Below are 26696 nucleotides of genomic sequence, written 5' to 3'. Positions count from 1 at the left end.
GCATCATTGTGAGGAACACACAGCTGTTGTAGAGCATATTGACAGATGATAGGTTTGATGCTGCATTACACATATCCCAAACATATGTCCTTATGTAGTGACTGCACCACTGTTTTGAGCCTGTTTCCACAGTGGGAGGGTCACCTCACCGTAAGATTCTTGTGACTGTAGGGAATAGGCAGAGCCCATTGTGCCTTTAACCCATGTTTGTGGCTGCATACTACATGTATGGCTCATGGGAAGAAGTGGTAAGTGGATCCATATTTCAAACAGTGGAGAGAGCAATGTGGCCAGTGATTTAACATCAAAGGAGTAGAGGAAGGAAAGTAAATGAACAAAACCCAAACAGGAAGAAAATTTTCCTTTACAAATATTGAAAGCCGCACTTGTATCTCATACCAAATGAAATGGAGTCAGGGCAAGAACTTTGAGAACCTCTCTTGGCACTGTCCTCAACCCTTACTAAATGTTAATCACAATTCAGAATGTCAGGGTGCTATTATTCACGATGATGAGGGTCTATACAGCATCGCACCTTGGATTTGTGTGGAGTTCACTGTGAGACCTAAGGCATATTGACTGCCTTTCTGATCCTAAATTAAATGAAGGGGTTGAACTGAAGACTCGGCAAGACTGCATGGTGCTGCTCACAGTGCCTTGGTGATGAGATTATTTGAATTCCTCTTAGGAACTCAGGGCTGGTGGAGGCATATATTTGACCTTTATGCTATACCATTTGCAGCACCCAATTCCATACTCTATTTTCAGACCTTTTTGAGTCAGTGAGGGTGACAAATTCCAGCTTCCACCTAGGGATAGGCTTTAAAATCTTACATCTTCTCTTGGCTGTTTGAATAGTGCTAACCTTCTATCCTGTCTTTTTTTTTTTTTTTTTTTTTTTCACGTGACTGCATCTTATTTACTCAAATAGGGATGTGTTAACCCTTTTCAGCCAAGACATTGTTGATTGATGTCATGGATGCTATATAACAAAAAGACAACATATTAGGGGTCAGATAAACTCTGACACTAGATCCTGCCTTGAAATTGACCATCCATGTGATTCAGGTATCCCATTTCATTCATATGTATATGGGAGATGAAAGCTAGATAGATCCACTTGAAGAGTAGCACTGGATTGCCATATCCCCTCTAAATTTATTGTATAATGCTTACTGATACACAAGGCTGCTATGAAATATCTGTATTTATAACAGCTGTACCAAATGTACATCAGTATAAGCAAAGTTCTAGTATTACTGTGGAGCAAGTAATGAATGGCCACTTCAACAGCTATAGTAGATTGTAGACTTTCTAGGTCAGTACATTGTTGAACAGTATAAATTTGGGGTGTTTGTTTGTCTATGTTAACAGCCTTGACTGTCCTGGAACTCAAACCTGGCTGGCCTCAAACTCATCTGCCTGCCTCTGCCTCCTGAGTGCTGGAATTAAAGATGTGCTCCACCATGCACACACTTCTTGTGTTTCTTTTCTTCTTTCTCTGTGTTCTCCTTTCCCAAGACTTCCATTGTTAACTTTGAGAGAAAAGATCTACCTCTCCCCTGAGTAATTCACATCCAATGTTTTGTATTTTACCTTGGCCACCTTATTCCAAACTTACAACACACACACACACACACACACACACACACACACACACACACACACACACACCCACCTCATAGATGTACTTATCCATATGTAATTGGATGTAAAACTGTTCCCAAGGAAATTTATGATAACTAAATTTCTGAATGCCATGTACCAGCTGTCCTGGTAAGCTTCAACATCCACACATTGCAATTTCTAAGAGTTAGCCTAGGAGATATGATGCTTTGTGTCCAAATCTCATAATTGACCAATAGTAGATGTATAATTCTTACAAACACTGAATTCCAAAGCTAAATGCTTGAACATGGGCTGCACCACCACCTAGCCACTTCCCATTCACTATAACTATACTTGTCCACCTTAAACACATTAACACAAGACTTAAGGATATGCAACCTTGCAGTATCCATATGACAGTGTACAGATAACTGGATTCAATGACAAATATATATTTAGTCATTACTTCATGTACAAGGTAAGCAAATATTGAATGACCCTCTTATGTGTATCATATTCTGCCCGCACAAATAATATCAAGATGCTGCCCCAGTCATCAAGGAGATAGATCACAAGGTATTCTAAGATAGAGTGTAGAAAGAATAGCTCAGGGTGCAGTAAAGTTCTGTGACCAGCACTGAAGAAAGCATAGACACACAAGTTGTCTTTCTCCTCATCTCGAACACCATGTTTCTTGCTTCTACAGAATAAGTTGGCGAACATTTCTTAGAATAAGGAACATTCAAAGTAGGAGTACAATATTCCTCATAGTGAAGACAACAGTGACCACTGAAGGCAAAAAGAGCATCCTACAGGAACACAGCAGAAGTCTCTTAGCCTGAAGGACAACAGCATGTCTGAGACAAGGTGTTAGTGTTTGACTGATATTAGCGAAATGTGTAACCAAAAGTGGAAATTTGGAGGAGCTGGACAAAAGTTGTGTGTGTTGTGCCGGCTTGTTTTAAGTCAACCTGACATAAGCTACAGATGCTGGAGATGAGGGAGCCTCAAATGAGAAAATGCCTCTATACGATCGGGCTGTCGGCAACAGTGGGGGGATTTTCTTAATTATTGAACAGTATGGGAGGGTCCGGCCCATTGCCAGTGGTGCCACCCCTGGGCAGATAATCCTGAATTCTATAAGAAAGCAGGGTGATCTAGCCATGGGAGAAAAGCCAGTAAGCAACACCCCTCTATGGCCTCTGCATCAACTCTTGACTTCAGGTTCCAGCCCTGTTTAAGTTTCTGTCCTGACTTTCTTCAATAATGAACAGTGATGTGAAAGTGTAAACCAAAGAAACATTTTCTCCCTAAGTTGCGTTGGTCATAGTGTTTCATCATAGTAATAGAAACTTTAACCAATACAAAGGTATAGGTGTATTTCCAAAGGTCTTTGCAGCTCAGTTTGAAGAAGCTCCATTCCATATTATAGGTGGTGGGAGGAGATCAAAAGATTTTTGGAAAGAGGCATGATATTGATGGGTCACTACTTCAGTAATATATCCTGGAGAAAGATTCAAAGTAAACTAAAAAGATGTCTATATGGATGGGGAGAGGGGTGAAAGAATGCTTAGGAGATGGTTACAGCTGTCTAGGTGGGAAATGCTTGCAGATCTTTAACAACCCTATACTGGAGGGGGACAATGGATAAGTGGAAAAAATGATGAGAATTCAGATTTAACTTGGAAACTTCTTGTATGAGAAATGAGGTGGAGGGATGAGAATGATAATGGAGAAATCACTGCGTGGTTGGATAGATGTTGCTGTCATTCTAAATGAACAGCATAAGTAGATGAGTCATTTTGAAAGTTGGGGTATGAAAAATGTGGAGGCAGGGGTTTGATTTGTCAATGGATATCACAATGAAACTGTTCAGTGGGTTAGTGGCTTACACTAAAAGGAAAAATTTATATAGGAAGGTGTACAAAGATATGTTTGTACACAAAGACATGTGCATGAGTGCCCTCAAGCACACACACACACACACACACACACACACACACACACACACACACACACATACACACATTCTATTTCCCAACATCTACCACCCCCAATACAATAGTGTGCCTTCTATGTGTCCTTTTTGGAAAGACTATAGAATAACTATCAAGTGGTGTGAAGTGATCTAGGAATTCATTAAGCACTGAGATATGCCATGACAGAGGTTTAAAGGCCATAGTTTTTATGACCTTTTTTTTTTCATTTTTCTTTACTAAGTAATTTTCTACTCACTCCAATGCTATCCACAGACACCCCTCCTTCCTACTCCCACCCCCAGACCTCTTTCCCAAGCCACCCCACATCCCCACATCCCCCAAATCAAGGTCTCCCATGGGGAGTCATCAGAGCCCAGTACACTGAGCCTAGGCAGGTCCAAGCCCCTTCCCACTGCACCAAGGCTGTTCAAGGTGTCACACCACAGGCACCAGATTCCAGAAGTCTGCCCATAGACGAGGGACAGATCCTGATCTCCCTGCCTGGGTGCCCCCCAAACGGATCGAGCCAAACAACCATCTTCCATATCCAGAGGGCCTAGTCCAGTCACCTAGCTGTCATCATAGAGCCTTTGTCCAGTGACAGATGGAGGCAGATGCAGAGATCCATGGCCAGGCACCAGGCTGAGCTTTGGGAATCCGATTGATGAGAGAGAGGAGAGCTACTAAAGGTGAGGGACCTCGAGATCATGATGGGAGGACGTGCAGAGATGACCGGCCACACAATGGAAGCCCATGAACTGTGGCCATGGTTTTTAAACCAGGCTGCCCAGCAGTGCCTCCTAGCTCTGCTGTTTTCTGGAGAAGTTGCCTAAACTCCCTGTCTTCTCGCTCTGTTACAAAGTAAAGATTATCTAATAGAACAGATGAGACAATACTGTGGTTTGATGGGCCTGCTAATACATTGCAGGTGTTTGCTCTGTGGGAAGGGAGTACAATAGGATTGTAGTACAGAGCAATGTCCCACGGGGGCATCACATTGTAGCAGAAAGAGAATGGCATTTGAAATCTGACAAACTTGGGGTTCAGAAACTGCCTTGCTAGTTCCTCGTGGAATGACCTTGGACTAATAATATCAGGTCCCAACTCATTTTCTTCAGTTATAAAACAGTGATGATACTTGGCAACAAAAAGGGAAGGTCAGATGGAGGTCAGACCTTTCCAGCAGGGGACCTGAACTACACATGTAAAATACATAGTTACATGATCTACCTTTTTCTTTTAATTCTTTGAAAATTTCACATAGGAATAAAATTTCTTTAACTAGATCACATCCACTTCCGACTACCCCCTTCCACTCTACTCCTCCTGGACCCTCCTGTTCTTCTTTCATATCTTCTTCCTCGTCCTCCTCCTCCTCCTCCTCCTCCTCCTCCTCCTCCTCATCTTTCTGTTCTCCTCCTTATAAGCCAAAGTCCAATCAGTGTTGATCATATGCAGACAGGTGTAGGGACATTCATTGGAGCATATGCACATGTTTAATAAGTATCTACTGAGGGCTTAACTTGTAATCTGACAAAGGTTTTGGCACATAAATCAGTGGATGAAACTCTGTCCTAATTCTTATGAACGTAATATCCTAGTGGTAAGGGCAGTTGTGTTAACATAATAAACAGGTGAATATTCAGCATATTGTGATATCATGAATACTTCAAGGAAAAGATTAGATTTGAGTCAGTGATATCAGAAGTTTGGCATAGTTGAAATTTTAAAAGGGAACCTCATTGAAACAAAGTCTTAACCACAAGAATTTGAGGGAGGTGAGGGAGGAACTGGAGCGAGAATATTCTCAGGAGAGTAAGAAGCCAGTGCAGGCTTCTACAGCATGCCTGGGATTCAAGGTACAGCCATGCCAGATAAAGGTTATTGACTTATTTTTGCTTAGCAGAGAGCCAGGAGTTCTAGAACAGGAACTTAAGATTAGAAATTCTAAGTCCATTGTCCTTCATCAAGAATTAGGCAAAGAATATCTTACCAACTCCATAGCATCCTCCCAATAACCCCTTGAGTCAGGTGGAATGTCATGCATTTTCTTAGCGTGAAAACTAAGACTTACAGAGATTAAATACTCACCAGTGTCATAGCCTGAAGTACAGAGATGTTTCTTTAATCTGGAATGTTCTCTACTTTCATGTTCATGCACCTAGGCTCTAAAGCAGTGGTTCTCAACCTTCCTAATGCTCCAAGCCTTTAATACAGTTCCTCATGTTGTGGTGACCTCCCGCAACCATAAAATTATTTGTTTGCTACTTTATAACTGTAATTTTACTTCTGTGATGAATTATAATGTAAATATCTGATATGCAGATGGTCTTGGGTGATCCCTGTGAAGAGGTCATTCGACCTCCCAAATGAGAACTGCTGCTCTATAACAACCCAAGGATTCAAACAGTTCTGTGCAGTTCTTATATTCCCACATTACAAATAAGACAAAGATGCGGCTGTTCACTTAGGGTTTCATTGAAGGTTTCCAGTTTTCTGTTTAACTAAACTTTTTGGTTACATGAAGAAATTTGAGATAGGGTTGGAGCAAGAACGATAAAAAAGAACCAGCTCCCAAACATCCACCAAGGTCACTGTTGTCCAGGCAGACTTCTGACTTCCTTGTCTATTTATTGCTATTGTTACTGAGATTGAACTCTTGGCTATGCTCATACTAAGCACACTCGACCACTGAGCCATACAGCAGCCCCTCCATTTTCCACACAGATTTTTTTAGATATAATTCCCATACTATTTTAGACTTCAAATACTTACAAAGTTGAACAAACATCACAGCAAATTCCAGAACATTTCCCTCACGTGTAATGAAACAGGAATTCACCCCCTCTATCCAGCTCCTGGCAGCCACTAATCTGCTGTTTGTCATTAGGAATTTCCCTATTCCATACATTTTACATGAATGGAATCATACAACTTTTGATCTTGTACATTTGATTTTTTTTTTCACGTAATAATTTTGTCAAGGTTCAGTGAAACTGTAGCTTCAGTAAGAACTACATTCCTTTTCATGGCTGAATAATGTTCAATTATATGGTTGTGCTAGATTTTGTTTATCCATCAATTGATGAATAATAGGGTCATTTTACACTTTTTCTGGCTATTAAGAATAATGCTTCTATGACATTCCCCATGCCAGTTTTTCTATGGATACGTCTACAGTTCTTTTTAGTCTGTGCATAAGATTGCTGAGTCATACAGAAACTCTAGTTTGATTTTGACAAGAGCGATTAGAATGAGCTACAAGAGCTGGACGAGAAAGTTCTGGATTCCAGTGAGAGACTATGCCTCAGTATACAATGGTTGAGGATGATACTCACAGCAACCTCAGGCCTCCACATGCATGCATATACATGTGATTGTGTACCTGTGTGCATACACATGCCCTCAGACACATTAGAGAATGCATGTACACACATGCATTCACACAAACACAAATGCATGAGTGATGATGTGGTAGTTTGGCATACATGACTTACAATGAAGTTTGAAATTACTTAGGTTATTTTAGAATTGCTGAAATGCCATACATATTTGTTAAAGTCACAGAAAAATGCAATTAGAAAGGACCTTCCAGCCAACCAAGTCAATAGTTTCAAGTATTTTCTTTGTTTTTGAGACAGAGTTTCATGTAGTCCAGGTTGGCACAACTCTGTATGTGGCCAAAGATGACCTTGAACTCTTGATCTTCCTGCCTACATTTCTCAGTGCTGGACTTACAGAAGTTCACCAAGACTCCTTATTTATATGGTGCTGGGGATGAAACCTAGGGCCTTAGGCATGCTATGCAAACAGTCTGCCAACTGAGCTGTCGCCAGTCAGTTAAAAAATTTCCTTTTTAAATGGTCTACAAAAAAATAGTGAAAAGGATTGAAATTTTGGCTAGGTGATGGTAGTTGTGTGCTTAGAACACAAGTGTTTCCATAGTTGATCCTCAAGCTCCCCAAGTCATCATTTACACTTTAGAAAATGTGGTGTGTGTGTGTGTGTGTGTGTGTGTGTGTGTGTGTGTGTGTGGTTTAGGGGAAGATGCAAGTGTGTCAATATGATATATCATATTCTGAACCTTCTGTGTTCTTGGTATACAGATAATACTAAAGAACCACATTTAACAAGTTGAGAAGGAGTGCTTGTTTTGCTCTACTGAATTATCTAAGCACCTTGGTCAAACAGTAATTGGTTGTACATATATGGTTTAGTCCTGCATTCTTGGATTTTATTCCATTGGTCTGTACATAAGCTCACATGACAATCAGATATGCTAGTCAAGTGCTCCACCACTGAGCTACATCCCCAGCCTACACTGTAGTCTTTTTTTTTTAAAGAGTTATTTATTTATTATGTATACAGTGTTCTGTCTGCATGTATGCCTGCAGGACAGAAGAGGGCACCAGATCTCATTATAGGTGGTTGTGAGCTATCATGTGGTTGCTGGGAATTGAACTCAGTATCTTTGGAAGAGCAGCCAGTGCTCTTAACCTCTGAGCCGTCTCTCCAGCCCCCATGCTGTAGACTTTAGGACAGTCTCAGTTTGGCTGACATTTTATTGTTTCTACATTTATAAGTTATTGGACTACATACATGTAGTTTTCTTTCTTTTTTTTTTCTATTTCCTTGCTATCAAAGTAATTTTAGTCTTATTGAATTATGTGCTATTATCCCCTCTCAGTTATTTATGTAAAGAGTTTTTGGAAGATACATGATCATTTAGTGTAATTCAATCAATGACATCTGATAGCCCATTCTATTTTCTTTATTGCTGTACAGAATTTTTATTTTTTATTAAGAGATTTTCTGTTCTTTTTACACACCAACCACAGATTCCCCTGTTCTCCCTCCTCCCACCCACAGCCTTCTCCCACAACCCACGCCCCATTCTCACCTCCTCCAAGTCAAGGTCTCCCATGGGGAGTCAGCAGAACCCGGTACATTCAGTTGAGGTAGGTCGAAGCCCCTCCTCCCTGAATCAAGCAATGGAGAAATGGATGAGATCTACATGAGCAAACTGGAGGTGAGGGGGCATAATGGAGGGAGGGTAAGGGACAGGGAATGAGAGCTTACGGGAGCAGGAGGTTCAAGCTGGAACTGATAGCCTGTTCTTACCAAGAAAAGAAAGCAAGCAATTAGGAAAAAAAGTCATTACCCAAGATCACTACGTTGACAGGAGGCAGAGCCAGGGTTTACCTACAGGCAACCTGCCGTTTAGCCCTCACTCAGCTAGTGCCTACCATGTTACTGCTCATGCTCTGACATGCTGTGGCTCACCTATCCAGTCAGTGGTCAAGCTGGACTCCAACGTAACCTCATAGATTTCGTTGCTCCTATTGCTTTTACTATCCTCCAGGATGACTGCCTGAGCATGGAGTTGATGGGCTCTGACTTTTAAGAGGCACTAGTTGCACTTTTTCTCCTTTGAGCTTCCAAAGTGAGTGAAAGCAGCTCTGTAACATTCGGTGCACCAGACACTGTTCTGGCTGCATCCCAGGTTCTTTCCTTCACATCACAGTCTTGTAAGACGAATATTTCCGAGTCCATCTTATGGATAGGGAAACTGAGGCTCTCAGGGATGCTATAAACAGGAAACAGACACGCTGTGATGCCAGTTAGTCTCTCAGCCTCCCTGTGCAGGGCCCCATCACTCTCCTACTCCCACCCCAACCTGTGGGAAAGCACAGCTCACAAATGAGGTGGGGTTGACCTCAGCTTAAAGTAGATAAGAACTATCCTATGTACCGCCTTTTCCATCTCCAGCATTTTCTAGCTCAGTGTTTAAGGATAAATCCACATCAGTAGCCTGTGCTTGGCCTTTCTTTCTCTGAGCTTTAACAAAATTTGATGGCCAAAGTTACCCTGGGAATAAAGGCTTTAGGTTGGGAGTGGAGAAAAGAGTGATATTGGCATTGAAAGTGGAAAAGATCTATTCTCTGTGAAAATGTGGAAATGTGAATTTCATCCTTCTAATAAATGATAACCCCTCTAAATTGTGACTCAAGACTCACTTGTAGCTAAAGAACGCCTAATAATTCTGTCTGTTTGGAAAAACCATTGGTCTTTGAGTAACTAAGCCTATGCTGGACCCCACTCACTTACTACCATTGCCTTTTCAGCTTTGAGAAACTCAATTAAAATTTGCATGGCTTGCATGCCTTCTTAGAACTGGTTTTAATCCTGCATACACTTCTGGCAATTGCAAGGAAAGTGAAAGACAGCTGTGTAAGCACTCTCAACACCTACGCAGGGTAGGCACCTAGGAAATGTGTGTGCAGTCTCAAAGGAACTTTCATATCCACAATAACTGTGTTTCTTTTGTAATATCCCTATGGGATTATCAGCACTATTTGCAGCACAGAGACTTCAAGAAATTTGATGAAAGCTGTGGCGTGAATAGCTAGCTAATGATGAGACAACCCAGAATCCATGTCCAAGACTTCTCTGCTCCTCAGCTACTCCTGTCTGCAAAACCCTTTTTCTAGCTGCAGCTGTTTAAAAATTGTCTAAATCTTAGTTTTCAAGATGCTGTCCAGTACAAAATGAAGGCTTAAAAAAAAAGATGCCACAATTTGTTTTAGAGGTTTCAGAATACATGTTGGAGAAGAATAAATGGACATTATGTGCCTAATTCATACATTGTCATGGGACCATGTAGTTAGACTGTGTCTCTTTTACCTTTAAGTAACCTAGTAATCCATGATAAGTTTCCAATAAAGAGGAGTAGTTAGTCTAACTCTGTGTTCTGTAGTTCATGCCCCTGAGAGGAAATAAATGCAGGCAAACAAGAAGGAGAAGAAAGGGATAGACAGGGATTTCTTCAAGCCATGCCAAGTGCCAGTCTGAACTTCTGGCTTAGGTTATTTGGAGAATGTATGAATGAACTAAAATGGCCATTTGCACAGTGTTTCCGTATTTAGACACTAAGCATTTTGTTTTCCTTGCTTGGTTGGTTGGTTAGCTGGTTAATTGACTGATTAGTTATAGGCTGTGTTTACTATACAAATAATTTTCAGGTGGGAAGGGCAGGAATTGTTACCACTTTCCCATGGAAGCAAACACAACTCTGTAGGTGATTGACAGTCCTGTCATGCAACTGAGAGTCCATCTAGTTCAAGGTCCCCTTTGAGTACAAATATAAAGCTTGGGCGACTGTTTTGAAGGAAGGAAGATCCCTGAAGCAAACACGAGGCCCAAGATACATTTTGCTGAAGGACTCTTTACATTGCATGTCATTTCTAGCACACCTGATCCTCTTCAGAATCTTCTACAAGCTCCATGAAAGCTACACTCTACTTTCTCATGGGTAACTGTCTTCATGTAATAGCATGTTTGGAACTTAGTTGTAATTCCACTGGTGACCAGGTCTACACAATATGATGTTACTGTGATAATCACTCACTTTTCAGTCAAGTATTGGAGACATACTTGACATGTTTTGCTTGAAATCAATTTGTAATTACTTTATTTTAGATGTCAATGTTTGTTCAGTGCTCCACAGTTCTTGGCAAGGTGATTTTTAGTTTATATGCACCTGTGGGGGAGACTGGAAAGTCATGGCAGACAGAAGTGATCATCATACTGATGCTAGAGATGCTAGAGACCTCTACCTGAGCCTAGCACTGATGTTGGCTTTGAAAGTTGGCCTTCTTCTAGGAGTCTTCCCGCTAGCTCTCTCACCACTTCCCTGACTCCTTGCTTGTTTGCTTATGCTGCTGGAGTGATGTAAGGGAGTAAACGTTTGGGGAGTTGGCATTAAGAATTCAACCACAGGAACTAAAACGATAACTTTAGAGGCCAAGAGTGAGTCATGCTCATCCAAAGGACTTGAGTTCAGTTCTGAGCACCCATACATGGCAACTGAAAACCACCTGTCACTACAGATTCAGGGACTTTCATAACTTCTTCTTTCCTCTGTGCGCACCCTCACTCATGTGTACATACCCTGCCCCGCAGACATATATCCACATAATTAAATAAATCTTCAAAATGTTATGGAATTTAATCACGTACTACTTTACATTTGTCCCAGCCCAGGGTTCACAATCACTACCTAGGTTGGGTTGTTTTAAAGGTTGTAATATAGCAAGAGTCTTTACTACTAGGCTACTCAGACAGGGTCTCTGTGTCAGACATTAGAACTCAAATTTATAGTGGTAGAATGTGTGGGCTGTTAGACTGACCTGAAAAATAGGAAGGTTGGGTTCTGGTGCCAAGGATGAGAGGGATGCATGAGACAGAAGATGGGTCGATAGCAGCCTTTTCTTACATTCTGTCTTTTTGCTTTAATATTCCAGAACTAAAGGAGAACAAAGATATTTTGCCTAGCAGTGAGTACTCAGCTTGGGGAAACTTGGTACATCTGAATTCTGGCACCCATTCCAGACCTTTTACACAACAGTCTTCACATCCGAAGCTTGCCCAAATCTGTGCTACTCATTCAGAATCAGTCCTAGAAGTGAAGTTTAGGTCTTGAGCCAGCAGATGTGGTGTTAGAAGTTAGAAAAGCTATGGCCTCAGACCAGTGGCCTGAATATTCTGAGCCTGTGTGTACCATGGGAATGATTTTTAACTCTGGGATCAAATGAAGGAATGTAAGCAAAGCTATTTCCTTAAATACTGCTGGAGTTCTCCATCAAGGCCTATAAATGATACCCTTGCGTCTGGGACCCAGAAGCATGGACTCTAGGATGTATGGTTGCTGTCAGCCACTCTTGTTTGTCCTTCTAGTATGAAAGCGGCCATAGAAAATATTTTTTTTTTCTTTTTAAAGAAACTGTTTTTCATTAAGACTTTATTTTAAAAAGTGGACAGCAAGCCAAGTTTAGCTTCAAATTGTACTCTCCATGCTTACAGGTTGTCACAGTTACTATTGATGGTTTAACAAAATGACCCCTGAACTTAGAAGCTTCGTATAGCTATTTTGTTCTGCACATGAATTCTGGAATTCAGAACTTCAGTCCAGACACAAGTTGGAGTCTTTATCTTTTATGAAATGTGGCACTTCAGGTACTAAGAATTCAGCTAATGGTGACTCAAGTCCTCGGGCTGAAATGATCTAAGTTTCCCAGGCCCCAAGATGACTAAGATTCACAGGTGCACCTCTTCATGTAGCTTGGCTTTCCTTTCTATTCTAGGGGCAGCCTTTAGATTTCTGTTCTTTTCTTTTCTTTTTTTTTTTTTTTGTTTTTTGTTTTTTGTTTTTTTAAGACAGGGTTTTTCTGTGTAGCCTTGTGCCTTTTCTGGATCTCACTCTGTAGACCAGGCTGGCCTCGAACTCACAAAGATCCGCCTGGCTCTGCCTCCCAAGTGCTGGGATTAAAGGCGTGCGCCACCCCCGCCCGGCCATTTAGATTTCTTATTGGAGGCTCAGGTTCTAGGAGAGATGTTTTAGTGAGCAGGAAGAAGGTTCATTGCTTTGTACAACCAGACACAGGAGTCATACAGCAGCTCCATCTTTGTGCTCTTCTGACAAAGCAGTCTTAAGCCAACTCCAAATTCTAAATGAAACATCGATTACTGGATAGAACTTATTCCATCCTTGAAAATATTAATAATTTAAATACACACTTCATGCATGCCTAGTACATACCACATGTCAGGCCCTGCTTCAAGTATAGTTTCCCTCTGATGTGAATACCATCGTTCACATTTTGATGAATAGAGAGGATACTATGCATACCTAATGTCTTAAGTATGATAGTTTATAGGACCAACATTTGAACCCAGGGAGTCAGGTTCCAGAGCCCATTCCAATCTCTGTACTCCCTGTTTCACTGCTATCATGAGACTGAGATGCTCTTCTTACAGCATCTGATTGCAAACATTACTCTTCACATACTCCAGATGACGTGGGCACTACTAAGGGGGAGGGGAGAGAAGGCATGGTATGGCATTCCTTTCATAAGTATTCTAAACTTTCAGGAGATTGAATTCTAGCTTCCTTTTCATAACTCACAAGGTCTAACTTTGGTTCTCTTCTTATAGACACAGAAACGAAATGTATTGGTAAAGTTGCTACTTGTCCAGTAACTGTTGCAGCCAAGACTAAAAACTTGAATAATCTAATTTGCAAGCCCATGCTTTTGGCAGGAGACTCCCATGAAGGACAATTTGGAAGGGATAACAACAGCTCTATCTGAGAAGAAAATCTTCCAAATCTAGAATGTCAGATCTAACCTACCTTTGAGGTTATATTGCCTCCATCCCTGACTGCAGACAGAGCCTTGGGGCTGAGACTCAAAGAAGGATTCTTAGGAGTGCCTGGAATCCGGCTGCTCAGACCAGAACTGTCCTTGGAACTGTTGCGTTGTCCCCACCGCCCTGAGTGCTAGGAAGGCAGGGAGTAAAGCCCTGGCAATGGGGGTGGGGAGAGAGAGGGCTGGGGGTGGGGAGGTGAAGGGGTGGGTGTGAGCTAATGGGAAGTTGTTTGCCAAAGCCTTGTCTGGGGAAGGAACATTTTATAAGACCAGGGCCTCTGGCCTGGAAACATCTGTTTCCCTTCAAATCAGCAAAGAGACTTTTGCCTCCCCAGAATGCCTAAATCATGCGGTGGCTGGGGAAGAGCAGGCGTTGGCTTTGAGACTTCAAACACATTCTCATGTACTCTAGGGGATGTGAGCCTGACATAGGCCTCTGGGACTCCCTCCCTGCTCTTACCCCCTGTCAGATTCCTGAGAAGCTCTCACCGCCAATTAACTTCTCCGTTTCATTCTCTCACCCCTGCTGCTAGGAGGTCTGGGGGTCTTGAATGGGACCTGCAAAGGCTCCTTTTTTCCACCCACCCACCTACCTACCTCTGATCTCCAGGAGGGCTACTTCCCCCAGGTAGGGTTGAAATCAGAGCCTTGGACAGAAGCAAAATATTATCAGTGATAATAATACCAAAGGCTACTATTCATTGATTGCTTAGTAGATGCTGGTTGTGAGGCCAGCACGCTCTCTGCCACTTTTGGTTGTAAACCAGTTCCACTCCATGGTACGTTTTAATGTTATGGTTTCTGTTTTATAGGTGAGAAAGTCATGGTAAATCTTCACACATCCCATAAATGAGGAACTGTATATGAAACCAAATTACCAACTTCCTTCTGCTATTCACTAGAACCCCGCAATCTAATCATCTTTTGTTCATTTCACAGATAGAAACATTCATTTCCAGACAAGGGCTGTGGCTTTAGTAGCATAGATGTCACTTGCTCTGGCTAGTATTTGCTGATTGGTGAGGTACCTTGTGTGAGTATTTACAGGGAGTGGCTGTGTCTGAAACACACAAACTCGTGGATAGAGAGATGTGCAGACCCTGTATCTTTTTGGAGGGATAAGAAACAGGTTTCCTGCAAGAGGCGAAGTTTGAAGAAGGTTTCATGGACAAAGGAGAAGAGTGACTCAGCCAGAAGACTCAACAGCTATGAAGACAAAAAGGTGGCATCCATCTCCTGGATCAGTCAGCAGTCAGGTCCACCCTAACAGGGAGACAATAGAAAGCGAAGACCACTAGATAAGCTTGGACCCTCTATCCAGGTCTTTCCTTGTGTTCAGAGACAGGGTGCAGTTGAGTAAATACATGAACATCAGAGAGCCATAGCTGAGAATGATAAATTGTTCTGGAGATGACTGTAGGCTCAGGAGGGTGACACTCTCCTGACAATGAAGACCAGAATAGTCTTGGCATGTGAGTAGTCAACTCAACAAATCCCTACATTTTTCTTTGTTTCATGGTGGATTCTTAACAGAGAGGACCACTTCACTCTAAGGTGCTGAAGATCCCACTGCACAGTCTAGAAGTATTGTACTCAGACTCTGACTTTCACCCATGTAGATGGATGATTTTCCACTGAAACAAGGCCAGCACTTGGAGGAGCAATGTTTTGAACCTTGCGCTTCTGGTTCCTATACAATCTATATCAAACGTCTCTCTTAGATCCACTTCTATTAACCATTTAAACTTTCCCCAAACGTATGTAGATCTAAGTTGGCCACTTGTTCACAACACTTCAGGACACTAGAGGAGGACCCAGAGGGTCTTTATCTGAATTTAGTGACTGTGGACACTGGTGCAATTCATTTCTCATCTCAGGCCTGCTTTTGCCATCTGTGAAGTGAGGATTCGAAGCTGCAGGATGGAGCTCCAGGGTTTCCATCTGCTGCATTATTGGGCTTCACTCTGCTTCACAGGGACCATCGGAGAAACAATCAGAGTATAGAGGATACCTTCTTAATCCCTGAGAAACAAAAGTCTGGCTATGTGCCTGGATATTCTCCCCATCATATCGGGTTCTACCACTTTCCCCCTCTCACAAAGAATGTCCCAGCCCCTGCCTGATTTTCTAACAGATTTCAGATGTGTCTGTGGGGCAGTTTTCCAATTATAGCCAATATAAGCAGAAAGCTCATGGCCTTATGACTTTTGACCCAGACCTGTGAGGTTGATACCTTCCTTTTTCTCTCCCACTCCCTGCCCCACCACTCTGACACACACATCAAACAGGGTGGCCTAAGGCCTCCTCTATTTGGTACTTCTTCTGACATATTTAGTTACTGTGATTGCAAAAGCCAAAACTACACTTTAAGGACCAAAGATTAAACCATGCTTATTATGACATCTCATTCAATCTTGATCCTCAACCCGTGTCACCATATTTTACAAGAGGGAGAGCTGAAAGTCAGGGATGGTAATACAGCTTCCTAAAGAATTCTCTGCATGCAGATGGAAAATGTAAGGTTTCTACTCACCTTTCACTCTTCAGGATAGATTTGGGGTAGGGGTGGGGTATATCTCAGTGGTCTAGCACTGACCTATGCAAGACCTGGCTTCAATTGCCAGCACTGCAAAAAGGCAAAACAACCCTAAGACTGTGGTGATATATTGTGTACCCCAAAAAGCTTGCCTGAGGTTCAGAGGCTAGAGCCAGCCACTAGATTAGACACAGAGGTCAAGCATTGGTAGCATACACCTTTAATCCCAGCATTTAAAGTCTCATGCCTTTGCTTGGGAAGCACACACTCCTTTAATCCCAGGAAGTAATATGGCAGACCAGAGAAAGGCATATAAGGTGTGAGGAAACAGGAACTCACTCTCTTTAGGTTGAGGATTTCAAAGAAGTAAGAACTAGTGGCTGGCTGTTCTGCTTCTCTGATCTTTCAGGTTTCACCCTGATATCTAGCTCTGGGTTTTGTTTTGTTTTTTTTACTAAAAGATGATCTAAGATTTAAACAATATATGATTACTTCCCCAGTATGGTATTATTAATGCTGCTTAAAGAAGCAGAGAAAACAACATCATGGCAACATAAATGGCCAATGAGAAAGAAGCCTTAAACATCGTCTAAATCCTTCTGTCTTGAGGCATCTAGTTTATTCCAAGCACTCCCTACAACTTTCTATTTGTTCTTCAGTTGCAGTATATCTTCTATTCATGTTCAAATAAAATGCTTTTAAAAAAAATATGTGTTCTAGCACAAATAAGTATTGTATCTGTAGTCTTTATAAAAATCTGCAACTGCAAGCCATTCTTCATGCCTCATTCCCTATAACCCTGAAGATAACCATATGCTGTAAAATTTTCTCCATTCTGTGGATGGGGAAACTGCAAGTGAGGAATGAGATGCAGTTTTTTCAAGTTCACTGATTTATACAAACATTGAGTGACTTGTGCTGTGTTAAATGATGCAAACAGCCATGCTGAACTGTGCACTTGCTGGAGCTCCAGGCTGTGACTAGAGTCCTACCTTCAGCAGCTTCCAGACGAGCTGCTGTGCAGATGGAAAGACTTACCTGGTGTTTGCCAATACAGCTCTTTCCTTGCGACTTTGCCAATTGCCCGCTCTCACTGTCTTCAGTTTCTTTCTTCTTTTCTCTTTTTTCCTTTTGTGAAGAAGGTTTTCTTTTGTTGTGGTTATTACTGTGGTTTTGAGAGGGGATTGTTTATTTGTTTTAGGTTTTTGGTTTTTGTTTTTATGACAGGGCTTTGCTATACAACCAAGGATAGCCCCAGTGTCACAATCTAGACCAGGTTAGCTCTTAACCCCAATCTTCCTGCCTCAGCCTCCGGAGTATTATAATTATGTTTGTATGTCAGCATATCTAGCTTCAGAGTTTCTTCTTTATCTTATCCTTGACCCTCTACATAGCTTTCCAGAGAACACTGAACCTGAGGGACAAGTGAGTCTACCTATCACTGACACTTGGGATACAGAGATAAAGTAGGCTCTGATAGGAATTCTAACCATGCCCCCATGGTTGTACATGCCTGGCAGGACACTTAGTCATCTCTGCCTAGCAATTTCTGGGTCATACGTCCTGCATAACCCATACCCCATGGCGGCATGGTCATATAACCTCATGTGGACGTCACCATGTGATCTATGCACGTGTATGTAATAGCCACGTGAGCCTGTGTGCACAAATAGGTCCTGGCCTTTAAAGGTAGGCCCCATGTTTCCCTGCCCTCTTTCTCACACATGCCCTTCCACAGGACTGATCACATCTATCCCTTTCTCCTTGTCTTAATAAAACTCTTGTTAGTGGATTCAGTCGTGTTTTGTGACTTTTCCTTGGGGGTAAGAGTGTCGCTAAAAAACCATCAGGTTCACAGACACAAAGTGATTTGCCCAAAGACACAGTGCAAGGGACAGAACTAGAATAAAAATACATCTGGTCATCTCCAACACCAGGCTCCTTTCTCTGTCTTCACCTTTCTTTATACTGAGAAGATCCTACTCCCTGACCATTGAATGCAGACAGCCTGGAGACTTGAGACCATGGAGTGTCAAAGCTGGGAGGGCCTAGGTAGATTACCAAGTCCAGACTGGCTTAGCCAGTGAATGTTGGAACTGGAGGCAACAGAGTCACTCCGAGCAAGAAGGTCTAGACTACAACAAACCACAGGCTTGCCTCTCTCACTCTTAAAGCCTGTGGCTCTGTACAGATTTTTTTTTATTATTTTACCTTAGTTCTCCTCTCCTGGAACAGGGTAATTATAAGGATGATTATTTGAGAATGGTTTCATAAGATTAGAAAAATACCTGAGATGGCACTGTCTCAGCATAGCTGGGGTTCCACAAGTCTAGCTAGTTGGAATTTTATCTGTATATGGTTGGTAGCTGAAGTGAGAACCCACGGGAGTCTGGTCAATACTATTTGGCTGAATGGATCGAATTCCCAGAACAGATATTTGCAGATCTGGTTCCAAAAGACAGTAGTTGGCAGCAGTTTCATTCATGGGCTTTGGAGTCAAACAAATCTAGGTTTGAATCATCAGTCCCAGTAATCACTGTGTGATTCTGGGCAAGGTGCCTTTCCTTTCTGAGTCTCAAGTATACAATAAAGAGGGTAATTGTATGTCTCCTTTAGAATTGCCTGGTGAGTTAAACTGTTTAGCTCAGTGATTGAAGCATATCAAAGTCTTAGTTTATGATAATAAATTGGTGCAAGGAATGTATATTTATTAAGTGCCCAACATGTACAGTCAATCGGGACTGCCTGTTCTGCAGCTTCATAGTCATGGCACTAACTCCATTTTATAACATGAGCTCAGTTGGGGTGCTGAGTAAGTAAGAATGGAAATAGGGGAAGTAGGACTCAGGCTTTTCTGCTTAACCTAGAGAACCGTCTATTCACTTCATACATCTGCCTGTGCTCCTGGTAGGGAAGGGTGGAATGACAGCCCTTCTCTTCTTGCTATCCCTGGCCTCTATGCTTTACCTTCTCTGAAGAGTATTGTCTTTCTCCTTCCTTAGACTTTGTGTAGTGCTCAGAGACCCAAAGAGAGTAAGGGCCACAGGACCTCCTCGATGTTCACAGATGCTTCTCTCAAAGGAACTCTGCTCTCTGAACCCACTAGGTCTGATGTCACCAGTCTCTCTAGCTAAGCCCACAGGCTGAATTGAAGCCCACCTAGGTAGCATGGAGCTTCAGATGACAAAATAGGGCAGGGGGACATGCTTTGTAGCTAGAATAATTTCCAAATTTCTTGTCATAGCTCCCAATATCCTCTCCTCTCGTTGGCTTTGCCTTGGCAGTACCAGCAGCCTCTTCCTCCGTCTGGTCTTTCTCTCCTCAGGGCCTTTGCATGTACAGGGATTCCTTGACAGTTGTTTGGCATTTCCTGAACTTGCATTATTTTTTCTCCTGATGTTCTACCTATGCATTGCTTCTTTCTCAACGGCCAGGTCCTAGCTAAAATTTTCTTACTTAGGCATCCAGAGACTATCCTTCCCTAAACGCTAATGCATCCTACATTGCCACTTGTTCTTTTCCATGGAATCCTGCCGCATTTTTCATCACATTTGCCATCATTGTTCTGTTGTTCTGTTGTGGATTTTGTAGTTAGAGTTTTCCTGCCTGGCCCAGTCAGGACAAATCTCTCTTACCCGCCAGTCCCACAGTCGCTCAGACCCAACCAAGAAAGCACACAGAAACTTACATTGCTTACAAACTGTATGGCTGTGGCAGGCTTCTTGTTATCTACTTTTTCTATCTTAAATTAACCCATTTCTGCTTATCTATACTTTGCCACATGGCTTGTGGCTTAGGCAGCTGGCGGTGTCTCCCCAGCCTTCTACTTCCCAGAATTCTCTTTTCTCTTGTCCCACCTATACTTCCTGCCTGGCCACTGGCCAATCAGAACTTTATTTACACAGAACGATATCCACAGCACTTTCCCTTTTCTTTTTTTTTAAGGAAGGTTTTAACTTTCACATAGTACAATTACATATAACAAAACAATTATCAAGCAAGAATTACAGTTACAATATTAAAGAAGATATCCTATCTATCTTATATTTATAAGTCTAAGGTTTTATATCTAATGTATCTTTTATCATAACTGAGGAAATTATAACTATCTAGTCTTTAACCACATCAAAGACCTCAGAAGGATATAATATTACCTGAGAACCGGGAGAAGGATGCAAGCAACTTTTGGGAGTCTTGCAGGGTAGACAGAGACAGCTGGCAGCCTGAACAGTCACCTAATGTTCCTTTGTAAAGTTGGGGCATTTGTCTTCAGTCTATAGGGCTAGAGCCTCTCGGTCACTTCTCTCAGTGTCCTGTAGAATGTCTGGCAGTTTCCTCTGTGAAGCAGGAACCTGAAGGACCATTTTGAAAGCAAAGTTCAGTGGTCACCTTTCTATGGGTCCTGCATGTCCAGGTGATCGAGCAGTCCAGGCAAGAACAGTTTCTTGCCAAAATGGCTATTTTTGCCAAGGTGAAGATAAACTCCATATGAAGTGTCTTCAATGCCCATCCTCATCTCTGAAGTAAATCGGTGCTGCCAGGAGCAGACATGTCTCACTGTCCAGAAAGTCTAAATTTTAAAAGTATTTTAAATGTCATATTCTGTAGGTCTTTGAAGTATTTGAAGATTACCTATCTATCTGAAATATGTCTATGTATATCTAGAAGACTTAACTAACATGGCTACGAGTATGATTATCATAGATGACTAATTATTAATCTATTTTTAATTATCCATTTCAATTTAAAATGAGCTATACAAACATAATACCTTAAACATGATTATAAATATACACGCAGTATAACAAAATTAACTTTAAGTTTGTATCAATAGACTAAAATCTATACCAATGTAAAACATTTTAAACAAGTTGTTGCTCTTTAGAAGTAAGTTCCTTAATCTACCCTTTCATCCTATTATATCTGTATCATATCCCCTTTTCTTCTTTAGAAAGAGATCTCATTTATAATCAAACTGCTTTAAAGAAAATTATTGGTTTTTCTCTGTCCCACACCAGAGGGCTCTTCTGATTTGGGACACAAGAATCTCTTAACCTTTTCTTTTAGCAATATGTCTGGGTTTAGAGAAGGAGTGAGCCAATTCCATCTCCAAAGCCAGCTTGATAATTTTGGGAATGTGGGCATAGTTTCTCTTACTACTTCCTGCTGGAGGGGGGGCGCTGTATCTTATGGGGACACAAAGAAAATTTTAGGATTATGGAGTAGTCCATTAGGGTGAACCTCTGAGCCAGTTAGTTGCTTCAAAACCATTCTGGATGTCAGATCATCTGGGCCATGGTGTCATTGGAGACCTTTTAGGTGGTCTTGGCTGATCAAACCTGATGTATCTTAATCTGGAACAAATCCACAGCCTCTGGCTTTCTGTGGAAACAAAAGCAGAGCCTCTTTTCCAAAGCAACATATCCTTATATCCAAATTTTGAAGTCAAGTTACCTTTAAAATGTACATATTTATTTAACTCACCAGCTTTTACGATCAAATCTTTTTCTGCAGTTAAAAGTCCCAAAGACAACATAAACCAGATTCTCTGTGTAATATCCATCTTTGTAAGACTGAAATGCCGCTATGGCTGCTGGCTCCGCCCACCTCAGCTTCCCAACATGGCGGTGGTACAGTTTACCTCCAGCTCTGGGTCTGGAGCCATGTGTACCATCAACTATCAGAAGCAGTTCTATAAAGTAGTGCATAGCCCAGAAACCTTTTTTTTTTTTTTTTTAAACTAGCAAAGACTAAATCCAACATGCAGCAGAGTAAAGTGTCGCTTGTAGACTCCTCATTCCCACCTCACTACAGGTCAGACGCACACACCAGGAACCCGCCATAGTAGCTCAAACCGGCAGGCTGTGGCTAACTTAAGAAAGACAACTAGGAAGCTGTTTTTAGCTCTGGTTTAGAATCTTTTTTTTTTTTTTTTCAGGTTTTAGGTGGAAATTCTTGACAACATGTTGGGTGCCATTTGTAGTTAGAGTTTTCCTGCCTGGCCCAGTCAGGACAAATCTCTCTTACCAGCCAGTCCCACAGTCGCTCAGACCCAACCAAGAAAGCACACAGAAACTTACATTGCTTACAAACTGTATGGCTGTGGCAGGCTTCTTGTTATCTACTTTTTCTATCTTAAATTAACCCATTTCTGCTTATCTATACTTTGCCACATGGCTTGTGGCTTACCAGTGTCTTTACATGTTGCTTCTTATGGCGGCGGCTGGCAGTGTCTCCCCAGCCTTCTACTTCCCAGAATTCTCCTTTCTCTTGTCCCGCCTATACTTCCTGCCTGGCCACTAGCCAATCAGAACTTTATTTACACAGAGCGATATGCACAGCAGGATTTTGTTGTTTTAGCTTTTGATTAATGTTATGCATGATCTCTTGTTCCAAAAGTTAGCCTCTAAAATAATTCCCAGGATACAGTTAGTGCTCAGTAAGTAATTTTAAAATGAACAAGTGAATGAATGAATGAACATGTAAATGGGCATATTCATCCAGCAGTCTATCATTGAGGCTCACTTCTTATACCCTAGATTCAGATTGCTTGGATCCAGACCTCTATTCTGCTTTCAGTAACAGTGAATCAAAGAAAAGATATACATTCTAAGGTTTAGCATCCTCATTGTGAAAGATGGTTCATGGTATTTCTCTGCCTTTTGGGTTTGCCTAACTGCAAATTAGGAGACTAATTGCGAAGTGCCCAGCAGGCATTTAATGCCTGATATGTGCTTTGTAATTTTATAATCATCATTATTTTAAAAATAACTTTCCAGCAGCTTAGGCAACCCTGAGTTCTTTAGAACATTCCTTGTAGCCATGGTTTTTTGTTTTTTCTTTCAGCTCCCAGACCCTTCTGGAAGGTCTCACTCTGGTGTTGTCTTGTTGTGCTATAGGTTTACTCTGTATGCTGTGGACACTCGAGGGAGGCACTCAGAGCTCAGCACAGTGACTCTGAGGACAGCTTGTCCACTGGTGGATGACAATAAAGCAGAAGGTGAGTGATTCATCTCTGCCTTCATCAGGGAAGTTCTGTCTTGTCCCTCTCTACATTCTGTACTCAAAAGTCACTAACCGCCACTGAGAGGGGTGGGGCAGGGCAGTGGAAATTAAGGAGCAGAAATAACATAGAATTAAATTAATCATAATAATGAAGGAATAAATTGAGATGGACTACCAATATCTCTGCTGGTGGTCAGACTTGCTCAACCATAGGCAAGAAATGGTGAAGATAAGGGCCTGTATTCTAACCCTAGGAGCTTACCAGTTTCTTTTACTTAAGTCAGAGCTGGCAAGTCAGTGACACCTTGAAGACTAATCTTTTTGCATGTCTGGTGACATTATCTTGTCATAGCACACTGTCCCATTCTATGCAGTAGGAAGTAGCCTCTGAACCTTCAACCCTGGACAACCACTGATGTCTGTCAGTCAGATTTAACATACAAAATTAAATTTGTTTTTAGCCTCCCCTGATCTATGAAGGTGAAAACATTAGATAAGCACATCTAAAATTAATACAATAGTCAATCAAACCGACCACATACTTAGACAGCATGTAGATACAGCTTCTAGATCTAGACTGTCAAACAGTGGTGGTAGCCACAGGTCCTAGTGCCTTGCATTGTGCAGACATTTCCCCAATGACCTGATCCAATCAGTGTAGTAGAGACAAGTCTGTACCCTTTGGAAGTTCTCATGTTGATGGAGAGACACACGCTTTTATTGACTTCGCAAAGAGCTTGGTAATATTGTTTTGTGTGCTACTAGATGAGAGGAGCCAGTAAGCTCCTGAGCCTCAAGACAAAGGGATTTGTCATGTTTTCTGTATAGTTCTAACACCACTTTAAAACAATGGATATGCTGTTGAAAAATTGGAGTAGAAAATAGTACAAATTAGGTGCCTTCCTCATTCTAACTCCGAGTGCCTTAGATTCTCCTGAGGTCAACTAATGCTAATAATGAAGTGGGGACACATACAAACTTTGAACAGTGCCTTCAGAGCTGAGGGGACATACCATCTACTCATGTTTCGTTTAAGTCACATTGGTTAGTGGAGTCTGGGGGAGTGGGAATGGCCCTGAATGACAAGATGAGGCATCTGGACTTCCCTTATAAGGTTGTTGAACACAGATCTATCTGACCTGACTGCAGAAACATATTGGGAACACTTGAGATGTGAGACAGAAGGAAGACATTGAGAGAAGGCAAGAATTTAGGAGCCTTTGTGTTTTTTTGGCGTTTTTGTTCAATCCTTAGCACAGCGCTATTACCTCTAATTAAGCTTAGACTTTGAGTGCCAACTTTCTGCCAGGCCCTATGTTGACCACTTTGCACTTATTTCCTAACTTAGCTCTTCCAGTGCACCCCTAGAGGAGACATCCTTATCTTTAGTTACACATAGGGAAACTAGATTGAACTAGTCGATGACATATTTCAGATGGAATGGAGATTTTTCTATCCTCAGGGACCATTTAAGCGAACTCCCACCCAGCTATGCCTTGCTTTTTGTGAAGCAGGTGTCCATCACCCCTTTTTCCTCTACAGTCAGTGATGTGTTCTGTGCTTCTCTCCCCTCAGAGATAGCAGACAAGATCTACAATCTATACAATGGTTACACCAGCGGCAAGGAACAGCAGACTGCTTACAACACGCTGATGGAGGTCTCCGCCTCCATGCTCTTCCGAGTCCAGCACCACTACAACTCCCACTACGAAAAGTTTGGTGACTTTGTCTGGAGGAGTGAGGACGAGCTAGGACCCAGGTATGGATTTAGGAGTGTGGGGGGTGGACCAAATGCTTTTTGCCTCTCACTGATTTTCCTGGACCTTCTCTCCCTACCCTGACAGGGGCTGTGTCAGATAAAGAAAGGTGGGTGGTGATGAACACAGTCATGTCAGGATAAAGGTTGGGAAGCAGGAAGAGATGGCTGCTTACTGGAAGTGGGTTTCACTAGAATAACACTGTATTTTCTTGTAAGGGAAAACCAGTGCTAGCCGCCCTTAACAGAAAAGTTACCCAAATCACTAATAAAATAACTCAAGATACTAGAACAAACAAAAATGGAACAGAAGAAGCATATTGTTCAATTCTAGAAGAGCATGAAACTGCCCTGTGAAAATATTTTCAAAAGAAGTGTCAAGGACAGAACAGGAAGTTGGGCGGGTAAGGAAGTAGAAAGAATCTAGGGAGAGTTGGGGAGGAGGAAGAATTTGATCAAAATACATTGTGTAAAAGTTAATTTTAAAAAAGGCACAGCATCCTTCAACCTAGATCACTTTTTACAGCATTTTTTTAAAGGAAATTTTAAATTGGAGGGAGGGAAGGGAAAGAAGGAGGAGATCTAAGCATTTTTTCAAATGTGGCTCACTGCTGTTCAACACGGAATCTGCATCTTCCTGAGCACCAATCTAAATCCTTTCCCCTGCCTCCGAGGAATTCCTTCCAAACCTTTGGAAAATGTTGGGAGGCACTAAAGGATTTCTGAGCATTTGGGGCAAAAGGCTTAACAAAAGGCAAAAGGGGAGATCAGCAGGGGCCAAATCTTGAATGTCCTTGAAGTAGGCTCAAGGAGTTCGGATTATCTCCTTGGGGTAATGGACAGCTTTTCAAGTGTTTTTTTCACAGGGGTGTGAGGGCAGTATTATCAGATCTCACAGGGAGAAGAATACCCCTGACTGCAGTCGGAAGCATAGAGCACAAGAGGTGAAGCCACCAGGAAGCTGTGAGCTGTGAGGCCTTCTGCAGCCTGCTGAGGTAGCAACCCCAGGGTGCCCGTGCCCTGTTCTCAGACAGGCACCAGGTAGCATTGGAGAGAAATGTGTGACTTTCTGAAATACTTAGTGGGTAGCAGTCCATGCTTTGAAAAGCTTCAAAATGTCCCCCACAGGATAATTATTCCCCATCTCAGTGGTCAAAAAGTGGAGATCCCACATGGTTTAAGTGAACTTCCTAGAGTTACACAGAGTTGCACAGGGTGGCTAAAGCTGCCTGGAACTTTCATGCTGAGATGAATTTGAGGCCACTCTGGAATGCTGGGAGATTTGATGAACACTTGTTCAAAGGATAAAAAAGAGATCTCTCCCTGCAGTGGTTCTTATCAGTTCTGTTGGGCCCCCTGACTGCAACTTTCTTCCTTTCTCATGAAAGGAAGTTTCTTTAGATAAAAGCTAAAGGAAGATTGGTCGGCAGCAGTCCAGAGTCTCGGATGAAAACCATGTGAATCACCTCAGTGCCATCTTACCCATGGACATAGCAAAAGACATTCAGCTTTATTGGGCTTTCCCACAGGACTCAGAGAGTTTGTGTAGAAACAAAACCAGAGCCCCATTCCTCTCTTTATAACTTGCTAGCATCCTTTATGACCCT

The 26696-nt window shown here is 42.0% G+C and overlaps 1 protein-coding gene across 1 annotated transcript in view; it reads left to right on the top strand.

Moving 5' to 3' along the window:
• The window catches only part of Astn2 (astrotactin 2), a 935232-nt gene that overhangs the window by 895509 nt on the left and 13027 nt on the right, over nucleotides 1–26696 (top strand). Inside the window, exons 20-21 of the mRNA XM_036178556.1 lie at nucleotides 23228–23328; nucleotides 24909–25092. Of these exons, the coding sequence (XP_036034449.1) occupies nucleotides 23228–23328; nucleotides 24909–25092 (285 nt within the window). The remainder of the gene's footprint in view (nucleotides 1–23227; nucleotides 23329–24908; nucleotides 25093–26696) is intronic.

Source organism: Onychomys torridus, chromosome 2 (genome assembly GCF_903995425.1).
Source record: "Onychomys torridus chromosome 2, mOncTor1.1, whole genome shotgun sequence".
NCBI classification, from domain to species: Eukaryota; Metazoa; Chordata; class Mammalia; order Rodentia; family Cricetidae; genus Onychomys; species Onychomys torridus.
The sequence above is the reverse complement of the archived record's forward strand: the minus strand, read 5'-3'. Positions and strand labels throughout refer to the sequence as shown.